Here is a 12,903-nt window from a genome sequence, read left to right as displayed (position 1 = left end):
TCACCTACTGCAACAGGCACCCCTTACAGACTGATGATGAAAATTTACAAGATTGCACCTTTGCAGCCTATGCAGAATCACATGGAGTTTAAGGATTCCAACGCAAGTGGTTATTTGAGACGTGGGGCATTTCAGAAGTGAGACTTTCTGCAGCAACATGCATATACTTACTGCTGATGGTAACTTGGATGTTTGGATTTAGGCATAAGTTTACTTTAAAGCAATATTAAACCCAAAATAAAACATTTATTATATTGCAGCTTAGCAAGTCTTAGCCCTTGTACACACGGTCGGAGAATCCGTCTGAATGTGTCCTATCGGACCGTGTCGTCGGATAATCCGACTGTGTGTGGTATGCATCGGACTGATTCCGTTGGACCCAATTTTCCAACATGTTGGAAATATTTCCCGACCAACTGGGCCAGTCGGACATACTCCGATCATGTGTAGCGAATTTTGATCGGACCAAGTGCCACGCATGCTCAGATCAAATTCCTACATCAAAGCTATTGGCTACTAGCCTGAATGTAGTCCCATCGTAACGAAATTACGTCATCACGTTCTGAAAGATCGGATTGTTCGACAACTTAGTCCGACCATGTGTATGCAACAGTTTCGGACAAGATCCGACGGAGAAAATCCAACGGATTTGGTTGTCGAAATCTCCGACCGTGTGTACAGGGGCTAAGATGTGATGGCTGCATTCATTTTCTTTTTAAGCTTTCTTTCTTCTGTTTTCATCTGCTGATTCAGCCAGTGAGTTGTTTTTCAAAAGAACAAGCTCTCTTCCAGATGTATCAGTTTACAGGGATGAGTCAAACCATTTAACACTGGCAGTGGTGCTTACAATGATCAGCCTTTATTTATTTATATAAAACTTTTATCCTAAAAGGAAAAAACTGTTTGCTGTACCTCATTATAAAGTGTGAGCTTAAGTTTGGCTTACATTTGTTAGTGTATTTAAATCTGCTAGTACATCTGACACTCCCTTCCCCCAGACTGACAATGCTCCTGTTCAAAGGTGCCTCTATTCACTTTCATCCAAAGTGGAGGCACTCTAATACAGGAGGTGTGTTACTGGACAGATAACCAGGTGACAACAAAGGGAAAAAAAGAAAACGAGTACAGCCACTACATCTAATAATTGGTAAGCTGCAATATAATACATTTTTTGGTTTGGGTTTAATACTGCTCTAAATGTTTCTACAGCATCATTCATTTCATTAGAAGTACTTGTGCTGTAAGATGGACAAACCCCTCAGGACTTTGTGGGCTGGATAATGAAGAATTGCATGTTACTAATGCTGTGTACACATGGCCGGACTTTTTGTGAGCAAAGGTCCAACGGAACAAATCCGTTGGACAATTTGACAGTGTGTGGGCTTCATGAGACCTTTGCTGTCGGACTTTAGATTTAGAACATGTTTCAAATCTTTCCGACGGACTCGAGTCCAGTCGAAAAATCCATTCGTCTGTATGCTAGTCCGACAGATGAAAACCGACGCTAGGGAAGCTATTGGCTACTGGCTATGAACTTCCTTATTCTAGTCCGGTCGTCATGGTCATATCCATCGGACTTTGCTGTAATTGTGTGTAGACAAGTCCGATTTGACAGAAGTCCATCGAAAGTCCGTCAAAGTCAGACGGAATTTAGTCCGTTGAAAAGTCCGACCGTGTGTACACGGCATTAGACCCCTTTCACACTGAGGCAGTTTTCAGGCGTTTTAGCGCTAGAAATAGTGCCTGTAAAGCATCTGAAATTTGCTTCCAATTCATTACAATGGGTGCTTTCACACTCGGCGGTTCGCTTGTGGGACGTTCAGAAAAGTCCTGCAAGCAGCATCTTTGGGGCAGTTTGGGAGCGCTGTATACAACGCTCCCAAAAAACCCTGCCCATTGCAATGAATGGGCAGTGCTTCCAAAGTGCCTGAAAAGCAATTCGGAAGTGGCGCAACACAGGAGTTTTTAAGCCCTTCTTTGGGGTTAACAGCGCCCCGCAAGCGGCCGAAAATCGATGCTTAAACATCGCTAAAATGAGCGGTGCTTTAGCTATAATGCGGCTGTGGCCCCAGTGTGAAAGGGGTCTTACAGTATCTGAAATTTAGCCATCCAATGCTTGGTCAGGAGATAGAAGTTGTAGTGAAGCAGTTGCAATTTGGAGCAGCCAACTTCATGATTGGGATAAATAGTTTGGAGAGGGGGTCGGGCTGACATATTTGTATAGGTGATAGCATTTTAAGTCTGCTTTAAGTGCCAAAGCATACTTACTGTATATACAAAATATGTTGTTTATGGTTTTTATTCATAGTTCATTTTCTCCCCGCCTCCATTAGACACATTGGAATTAGCAGTGAGCCTGCTGTATTATCAATTATTTATATTGTCCTTCTGATTATTTTAGGATAACGGTCTCTGCTATGTGCTTCATGGACTTCAGCAGATTTCCTCTAGATACGCAGAACTGCTCCTTGGAACTGGAAAGTTGTAAGTAGGTTTGTTCATTGCTTGTGCTGTATAATTGTGCTGAAATTCAAGATCTGTGGTACTAAAATTCATACATAGATTTTACTTGTAGCGCTATCCCCAAAGGAGCCGCTGGTCAGGATGAGCCCTCTGTTTTCTGCATCAACCTCCTCAAGAACTTCAACCCCTCTGACACTAGGTTAAGTGCATAAGCAAGCAATATCACAGAAAATCTCTAAATTGATGCTTAGTATTCAGAAATAGTAATAAAGGAAAGCATAAAAATGGGTTGGCAATTGTATATAAAATGAAATCTGTAGCAAACACTAAGTATAAGATGCCATTTTGTGCCAGATCAGCATAAACAGCTAAAATTTACTGAAGGGCAGCGATGAACAGTAATATAGCTTAGTTGACAGTGCTTAGAAGGCTATACTGCCAATGTGCCTTACTGGTGACTGTTAGACCTATGCTCAATGGGCGGAGGTACCCGTTAACTGAATAATGAGTAGGGGCTAGAAGAATGGAGGGGGGGGGGGGGTTGGGGCAGGCCTTCAGGTTGCTCCTCTGCCGGCTATCCCAGCTATGCCAGGTGTCTCCACTACCAGGCCCCAGGCCTCAAGCTCGGCCCCTGCCAGTCTGGCCTCCCAGCAGCCATGTCTACATGCAGATAGATGTACTCTCATTGGTTACCATGGCACCAAGAGGAAGAGGTTTCTTATGCAGTCCAGTAAAAACCCTCTTGCCACTCCCAATTCTCTGTAGTGTACTCTGGGAACTGTAATGTAAAGGGTCCATGGTTCTTATTCTATAGCTGATATCTTGAACTACAACTCCTGTGATTCTCAGCTCCCTGCAAAGGAGTCCATAGGCTTTCTGGTTATAGCTTTCTCCCTACTGGCTGGAAGGCATAGTGCAGCATGGCATCCAGTATCACAGTAGAGGGTGAAGCAACAATGGGCAATGTCTCCTTCTCCATATTGTTGTAATCCAACACCTGGCTATATTTTTAAGAAATGTATATGAAATGCTCTATGCTGTGTCTGTCTGTTCAGAAACATTATAACCTATTTCCCCTTTTTTGTTGCTATATACAGTATTATCCATAAACATTATAGGAATTCCTTGGGGACCCCTAGGTCACCAGAACTAGTGCCCCCATTGTAAAATTTCCCCTCTATTACTTTTCTAGGGACAACCCAAAGTTTGGGATTTTCTTTTACTTTCACTTTCAAGGATAAAGATAAACAGGACAAATAGAGAGGTTGAATATTCATAACGGGAGCGCAGACAGCAATAAAAACTGACAAGCTTTCAAATCCCTCTGCACTCTATCCAAAACTGAACAAAAAGTTTTGCCTTTAGTTATACTTTAAAAGGAATTCCTTCCAAACAGCTACATACACACTATACTGTATAAACTGTTTTATTGGTCAGTATATTTGTAAATTTATTTGGCCATTCTCATGATTTACATATAACATATATAGTAAGAGGATAAAACTATTGATATACTACAAATCAGATGTTAGGACTAGTGATGGCCGAACGGTTCGCCCGGCGGTCATTTCGCGGCGAATTTCGGCTGTTCGCGGTCCGCCCGTTCGGCGGACTATTGGCGCCGTTCGCCCGGCGGACTTCGTGTTTACTGTGTAAAAGAACTTTGACCTATGATGACACATCCATCATGGGGTACAGGACAGCCAATTGAGACATTACAGCACATGGACACTTGGACATTCCCCCTAACTTATAAATAGACCCGATCCGGCGGCCATTTTACATTCTTTCTTCTGTCACTATAGGGAGAGGTTGCTGTGTGGAGCAGGGAGAGATTGCAGTGACCCAAATCGCTAGCTATTTGATACACAAAAGTTCTTTTCAGGACTGGTATAGGTGTTAGGTGTATATAGGTTTGTTGTGCTACTGATTGTTGCAGCAGCCTGAGTGTCTTTTGTCAGTTTAGAGAAAGGGACAGGACGCTGTGTCTGCTGTAGGGACAGTCAGTTTAGTCATCATCATTAGCTGTTACTATCAGGTCCACAAAAGTGCTATTCCAGTTATTGTTCCAGTAGCCTCTGTTTTGTCAGTTTATATAGGGACAGGCAGGAAGCAGTGTGTGAGGCAGTGAGGGTCAGTTTAATCAGTAGCTGTTACTATATTAGGTCCACAAAGGTTCTTTTCAGGACTGGTATCAGTGGTATGGTAATAGGCTTGTACACGTATAATATTCTTTCTTCCAAATATAGAAAGAATATTATACTTGACTGCTGCCCTTCTGCTGCAGTCTGCTAATCATTCACAACCTACTTGTTCCACAAAGCTCCTTATAAGGACTGGTAAGGTATAGGGTACTACAGTACATAGGGTTGAGTGAAGTACAGTCTGCCATTCTATAAGGACTGGTATAGGTCCACAATACATAGGGTTGAGGTGCACTACTGCTGACCGCTGCCCTATACTGCAGCAGTCCTTCATTGGTATAGGGACTGACGTACAGTCTGCTAATCACTCACACACAACCTACTTGTTCCACAAAGGTCCTTATAAGGACTGGTAAGGTATAGGGTACTACAGTACATAGGGTTGAGTGAGGTACAGTCTGCCATTCTATAAGGACTGGTATAGGTCCACAATACATAGGGTTAAGGTGCACTACTGCTTACTGCTGCCCTATACTGCAGCAGTCCTTCATCGGTATAGGGACTGACGTACAGTCTGCTAATCACTCACACACAACCTACTTGTTCCACAAAGGTCCTTATAAGGACTGGTAAGGTATAGGGTACTACAGTACATAGGGTTGAGTGAAGTACAGTCTGCCATTCTATAAGGACTGGTATAGGTCCACAATACATAGGGTTGAGGTGCACTACTGCTGACCGCTGCCCTATACTGCAGCAGTCCTTCATCGGTATAGGGACTGACGTACAGTCTGCTAATCACTCACACACAACCTACTTGGTCCACAAAAGTCCTTATAAGGACTGGTAAGGTATAGGGTACTATAGTACATAGGGTTGAGTGAGGTACAGTCTGCTACTCTATAAGGACTGGTATCGGTCCACAATACATAGGGTTGAGGTGCACTACTACTGACCGCTTCCCTATACTGCAGCAGTCCTTCATCGGTATAGGGACTGACGTACAGTCTGCTAATCACTCACACACAACCTACATGGTCCACAAAGGTCCTTATAAGGACTGGTAAGGTATAGGGTGCTACAGTACATAGGGTTGAGTGAGGTACAGTCTGCTACTCTATAAGGACTGGTATAGGTCCACAATACATAGGGTTGAGGTGCACTACTACTGACCGCTGCCCTATACTGCAGCAGTCCTTCATCAGTATAGGGACTGACGTACAGTCTGCTAATCACTCACACACAACCTACTTGGTCCACAAAAGTCCTTATAAGGACTGGTAAGGTATAGGGTACTACAGTACATAGGTTTGAGTGAGGTACAGTCTGCTACTCTATAAGGACTGGTATAGGTCCACAATACATAGGGTTGAGGTGCACTACTGCTGACCGCTGCCCTATACTGCAGCAGTCCTTCATCGGTATAGGGACTGAGAGTTTTGTCACAGGGTCATTTAAAAAATGGCAGGCAGAGGAAGAGGCAGGCCCTTCCGCAGGAATGGTAGGGGTAGGGTAGGAGCAACAGGCTTGAGCCAAAGTGGGAAGTTGCAGAAGGTGCGTTCAATTACTTTAAAGGACACACCAGACTTGGTTGAGTGGCTCGCTCAGCCTTACTCTTCTGCACCCTCCTCATCCTCTCGATCTGCACACTCTTCTTCACTCTCTGCTATGTGCACCCCCAAAGACACTACCACCAACAACACCACCACCACCACCACCACATACCTTCCGCTTGAGTCACAGGAATTATTTTCCGATCCATATCAAGAGGACATTTCTGATGCGCAGCCACTCTTGGTATTGGATCAGGAAGAGGAGGTAGCAACAACCGCTACTCAGCAGTCTGACGACAGTACCCAGATCAGCCCAAGGAGGAGGTTGGTCCCCGGTGTTGCTGCCTACTCCGAGATCTCTACTTATAGAGGTGGGGAAGGTGACGTCGATGATGACGTGTCTAGTGATGTCACGTGGGTGCCCACAAGAGAGGAAGAGGAGGGGAGTTCAGAGGGAGATATGGACCAGCAGATAGGGAGGAGAAGCAGGAATAACTTACATTGCACAGGAGGGACAAAGCAGACTGCAAATGTATCAGGAGCGAGTCATCGACCATGTACGGTCACATCTAGCGCTCCCAGGACACCGGCACATGGCTCCGCAGTGTGGGCTTTTTTTAACGTGTCCGCTGCTGACAATAGCGTTGCCATCTGCAATCTTTGCAGTCAACGCATTAGTCGCGGTAAGCCCAACACTCACCTAGGGACGACCGCCTTAAGAAGGCACATGAGCAGCCATCACCGAGCCGAGTGGGAGCAACGGAACACACAAAGCCACACTGCAGGCTCTCACCGTCCAGCCTTGTCTTCTACTTCTCCTTCTCCTCTCTCCTCACAATTGTCCTCCACTCCACCTTCCATCACGCCAAGCTCAAGTTTTTCTTCAAAAAGGCAGGCTTCCGTGGGCCTAATGTTCGAGCGTAAAAAAATGATGACGCCAGATAACCCTCTGGCCCAACGGTTGACGGCTGGCTTGTCAGAACTCATAGCCCGCCAACTACTGCCATATAAACTGGTGGACTCTGAGGCCTTTCGCAAATTTGTGGCCATTGGAACACCACAATGGAAGGTCCCAGGAAGGAAGTATTTCTCAGAGAAGGGCATCCCAGAGCTATATGGCCATGTTCAGCGGCAAGTGAATGTATCTCTGGCACACAGTGTCGGTGCCAAGATACATCTGACCACAGACACGTGGTCTAGTAAACACGGGCAGGGAAGGTATATCACTTTTACTGCCCACTGGGTGAACCTTCTGACGACCGTCAAGCATGTAACCCGTGGCACCCATGTAGATTTGGTTTTACCGCCACGGATTGCATGCAGGCCTGACTCTTCTTCTCCTCCTCCTCCTACTCCATCCTCCTCCCTCTCCTCCTCAGCTGACTCCTCCTTTTCCGCTGCTAGCGTCTCTTCCGCTGCGTCACCCAAGCTCCCCAGAACCTATTCGACATGCCAGGTGAGACGTTGCCATGCCGTGCTGCGTCTGTTGTGCCTGGAAGCCAAGAGCCACACTGGCCCTGTACTCCTTTCAGCTTTGCGTTCACAGGCAGATCAGTGGCTAACACTGCTCAATTTGACAGTTGGTAAAGTGGTGTGTGACAACGGTGCCAATCTGCTTAGCGCATTGAAACAGGGCAAAATCACGCACGTGCCATGCATGGCACACGTCTTAAACTTGGTCGCGCAGCGATTCCTTGTCAAATACTCTGGGGTCCAGGACATCTTGCGGCAGGCATGGAAAATCTCGGCCCATTACAGAAGATCTTACACGGCCATGGCTCACCTTGCTGATATTCAGCGGCGGCACAATCTGCCGGTCAGACGTCTTATTTGCGATTGCCCGACGTGATGGAACTTAACCTTCTATATGCTTGATAGGCTGCTCCAGCAGAAACGTGCAGTTAACGTCTACCTGTATGAACTCTGCGGCAGAACCGGTTCTGGGGAGCTGGGTTTTTTTTCACCGCGCCAGTGGCTGCTCATGCGCGACGCATACAGACTTCTGCGCCCATTTGAGGAGATCACCAAACTGGTCAGTCGCAGCCATGGCGCCATCAGTGACATGGTACCTTATGCCTTCTTTATGGAGCGTGCATTGCGTCGTGTCATTGATCAAGCTGTGGAGGAGCAGGAGCGGGAAGATGAGGAAGTCGCAATGCTGGATGAATTCCCAGGGGAGCTACTCTATCTGAGACAAGTGAACAACAGGAGTCTGAAGAGGAGTCAGAGGAGGATGGTGCCGGGGCGGATGAGGAGGAGCAAGAAGAGCATGCTTTAAACCTTTCTGGGATCCCTGTTGTGCGTGGATGGGGAGAGGAGAATGAAGAGGACGACATTATCCTGGATGATGAGCAGGAGCCAGGCCACCACACCGCTTCCACTTTAGTGCAAATGGGGGCCTTCATGCTCCAGTGTTTTATTAGGGACCCCCGTATAAAAAGCATAAGGGTCAAGGACCAGTACTGAGTGGCAACGTACTTAGAACCCCGGTACAAACACAAAATGGCGGAAATGTTACCGCCGTCACAGAGGGCTGTCAGAATGCAGCACTTCCAGGCCTTGCTTCGAGAAATGCTGCATTCTGCTTTTGCGTGCGCTGGCAGAGGAGCAATTCCCAATCCCAGAGAAGGAGTTGCGGGTACCAATCCAACAGCGCCTGCAAGAAGAGGCCGGTTTGAAGATGTGTTGGTGACTTCGGATATGAGGTCATTCTTTCAGCCGACCCATCGACAGGTGTCATCCGGATCCAGCATCAGGGAACGCCTAGACCGTCAGGTGTCCGACTACATCGGGTTAACGGCCGATGTGGACCCTCTGAGGAGTGATGAACCCCTGGACTACTAAGTGGGCAGGCTTGACCTCTGGCCAGAGCTTGCCCAATTTGCAATCGAACTGTTGGCTTGCCCCTCATCCAGTGTCTTGTCCGAAAGGACGTTCAGCGCAGCAGGAGGGATCGTGACCGATAAGCGTACTCGCCTAGCTCATGACAGTGTTAACTACCTCACATTTCTAAAAATGAATGAGGCATGGATCTCTGAGGAATTCAACACATGTGACCAGTAGACCATGTATATGTCTATAAACAAACTTTTTAATCGAGCACAGAGACCTTCTTTCTTCATTTGGCTCACTTCCTTGTCCAAAAAAAGCACACCGTACTATATGCCCGTACCTTCCTCTTTGAAGAGGTTGAGCGGTGTCATATTTCTACTGGGGCTACTTATTATGAGGGGCTCCCACCATCCCTGTGCTGTGCTGACTTCCTCCTGGGGCTGTACCTCTGCTGTGCATATTATGAGGGGCTCCCACCATCCCTGTGCTGTGCTGACATCCTCCTGGGGCTGTACCTCTGCTGTGCATATTATGAGGGGCTCCCACCATCCCTGTGCTGTGCTGACTTCCTCCTGGGGCTGTACCTCTGCTGTGCATATTTTGAGTGCTCCCACCATCCCTGTGCTATGCTCATTATGAGGGGCTCCCACCATCCCTGTGCTGTGCTGACTTACTTCTGGGGCTGCTTATTATGAGGGGCTCCCACCATCCCTGTGCTATGCTGACATCCTCCTGGGGCTGCTTATTATGAGGGGCTCCCACCATCCCTGTGCTATGCTGACATCCTCCTGGGGCTGCTTATTATGAGGGGTTCCCACCATCCCTGTGCTATGCTCATTATGAGGGGCTCCCACCATCCCTGTGCTATGCTGACTTCCTCCTGGGGCTGCTTACGGTGCAGGTGTCAGTGCTGTATATCACGGTGCTGATGTCAGTGCTCTCTGTCACGGTGCTGCTGTCAGTGCTGTATATCACGGTGCTGGTGTGAGTGCTTTATGTCACGCTGCTGATGTCAGTGCTCTCTATCACGGTGCTGCTGTCAGTGCTGTATATCACGGTGCTGGTGTGAGTGCTTTATGACACGCTGCTGATGTCAGTGCTCTCTATCACGGTGCTGCTGTCAGTGCTGTATATCACGGTGCTGGTGTGAGTGCTTTATGTCACGCTGCTGATGTCAGTGCTCTCTATCACGGTGCTGCTGTCAGTGCTGTATATCACGGTGCTGGTGTGAGTGCTTTATGTCACGCTGCTGATGTCAGTGCTCTCTATCACGGTGCTGCTGTCAGTGCTGTATATCACGGTGCTGGTGTGAGTGCTTTATGACACGCTGCTAATGTCAGTGCTCTCTGTCACGGTGCTGTTGTCAGTGCTCTCTATCACGGTGCAGGTGTCATTGCTGTATGTCACGCTGCTGATGCCAGTGCTCTCTTTCACGGTGCTGCTGTCAGTGCTGTATATCACGGTGCTGGTGTGAGTGCTTTATGTCACGCTGCTGATGTCAGTGCTCTCTATCACAGTGCTGCTGTCAGTGCTGTATATCACGGTGCTGGTGTTAGTGCTTTATGTCACGCTGCTGATGTCAGTGCTCTCTATCACGGTGCTGGTGTCAGATCACTCTATCACGGTGCAGGTGTCATTGCTGTATGTCACGCTGCTGATGTCAGTGCTCTCTATCACGGTGCTGTTGTCAGATGACTCTATCACGGTGCAGATGTCATTGCTCTATGTCACGTTGCTGGTGATCATCTCCTGCACCCTCTTCTTTGCCTACCCTGACCTTCCCTCTCCTCCATTGCCTTCATGCGCTCCACAGTCCTGAATTGTCACAACAATTTCCCATATAAAAAAAGAATGCTTGTAGTTGTCGATCCCAGATTCACCTCATACATGTGTTATGCCATTGGCCATGTGGTGGGACTATGTTTGCACAGCTATTAATTATTTTGTGGCTGCAAATTTGACCTGTAGGTTTGCGAAGTTCGCCTCCCATTGAAGTCAATGGGGCCCGCCGCGAACGTTCCGGTTCGCGAACTATCGGCTGCGTTCGCGGTCCGCGTTCGGGAAACGTCCCATCGGAAGTTCGTCCATCACTAGTTAGGACTACACAGCTCCTTGTAACTCTTCTCCGCCTCCACTGGACAATTACCAATCATACCCACACCGGTGATATTCTCTCTGTGCTTTCTCTTCTAAACTAAGCATTATGAGTAGGTTAATAATTAGTCAGCTTGAGTAAAATAAATGAAGCAGCCAGAGCTGTTGAGCATTCTAAAAGTTTAAGAGGTTCTCTAGTAAAAAGTTATTTTTTTTTACGTCTTCACAGAATAGACTGTTTTACACCCCTAAGCTTATTACATTCCATAGGAGAGCTGAAAAGTGTTTGAGGTCTCAGCCTTAATCAGTAAACGGGACTGGGAAGATGGGCTGGTTGGCACAGGAGGCACTGCCAAAGGTAATAATAGAAATAGAGGTAGCTATTGCAGAACACACCTGAACAAACGCCCATCTCTGCAGTACAGACATAACAATGACGATGTAAATATAAAATGGAAGGTTTACTTAGTTCTATGACTCTGAGGTGTGGCAGAGTATAAGTTAATTCATTTTTCAATTACTGTATGCAATCGAGGAACTTGTGCTTCTAAAATGTTCATTTAATCTTAGTCATCCATCTTTTGATTTCAACCAGATGCTTATAATGAGGATGACCTAATGCTGTATTGGAAGCGTGGAAATGAGTCTCTGAAAACTGATGAACACATTGCCCTATCCCAGTTTTTCATTGAAGAGTTCAGTGCTTCTAGTGGACTGGCACTATACAGTAGCACAGGTAATCATTGTTAATAACTGTTTATTAGATGTTATGATTTCCATCATTTATCTGAACATTCCCAGTTCAAATAGCAGGAAAAATACCATAGGTGACACTTCTCGACTACCATTCCATCAGTAGAAAAGATGTAGCTGGATAGCCGCACTCTGAATTATTCAACTTTATTTAAAAAATGTAATTAAAATCAAAGCATTTAGGCTGGTAAACAGACTAACTGCACAGCCGCTTACATGTTTCACACCGAACACGGTGCTTAGTCTGCTATGACTCAGCACTGTGTTTGGTGTGAAACATGTCAGCGGCTGTGCAGTTAGTCTGTTTACCAGCCTAAATGCTTTGATTTTAATTACATTTTTTAAATAAAGTTGAATAATTCGGAGTGCGGCTATCCAGCTACATATTTTCTACTTCAGTTCCTGTTGCAAACAGAGCCAGCACCCTGTGGGATTGTGGAGACAGCTGTTTTGGGAGAAGTCATTACCTTAGAGCGGTAATTCTTTGTACCATTCCACCAGTCTAAAGCTAAAAGTGCTGCTTGAGATGTCTCCTATTATTTACTTATCCAGAAAAGCCTCTTCTGTGCCTTGCCTGATATTATTTTGCTAAGGTTTCCTAGGCTTCTATGAAGACATAAACTGCACTTACCTCTCAACCCCCGTCCATTGAGAGCGCTTTATTGGGCAGCAAGGAGCTCTCAATGGGTAGGGACCAGCAGGTGAACATGGCCAAGAACACAGATATTGGATAGGCATAGCTGATGCCCTGAATTTAGTAGTTAGGGATCATATCGTAAGGCAGCACTTTTACTCAGAATAGAGGACCAGGACCAATCACATTTCATGCACCTTTGACCAAAATCCATCCTCTCAGCCCCTGTAACAATCCTAAATGTCCAGTTGTCTTGGCATATCTGCATGAACAGCTGTTAATATACTTGTAAATAGCTAAATTGACTTTACTCTGATGTTTGTACTAAGGGGTTAAATCCTGTGTTACATTTAACCATAGGTTCATTCATATACTTACCCTTTCAGTGATGTGGTCAGTAAATGCAAGGATTAAAACACAACACACAAAA

At 46.3% G+C, this 12,903-nt stretch overlaps 1 protein-coding gene across 1 annotated transcript in view; it reads left to right on the top strand.

The window, feature by feature from the left end:
• The window catches only part of GABRR3 (gamma-aminobutyric acid type A receptor subunit rho3), a 105,815-nt gene that overhangs the window by 72,686 nt on the left and 20,226 nt on the right, over nucleotides 1-12,903 (top strand). Inside the window, exons 5-6 of the mRNA XM_077480182.1 lie at nucleotides 2,402-2,484; nucleotides 11,682-11,822. Coding sequence (XP_077336308.1) covers nucleotides 2,402-2,484; nucleotides 11,682-11,822 — 224 coding nt within the window. The remainder of the gene's footprint in view (nucleotides 1-2,401; nucleotides 2,485-11,681; nucleotides 11,823-12,903) is intronic.

The sequence above is a fragment of the Lithobates pipiens genome, unplaced genomic scaffold, assembly GCF_037356315.1.
Source record: "Lithobates pipiens isolate NorthernLeopardFrog02 unplaced genomic scaffold, aLitPip1_a1.2 Scaffold_16, whole genome shotgun sequence".
NCBI lineage: Eukaryota > Metazoa > Chordata > Amphibia > Anura > Ranidae > Lithobates > Lithobates pipiens.
Note: the sequence above shows the minus strand (reverse complement) of the source record. Positions and strands in the feature narration are given on the sequence as shown.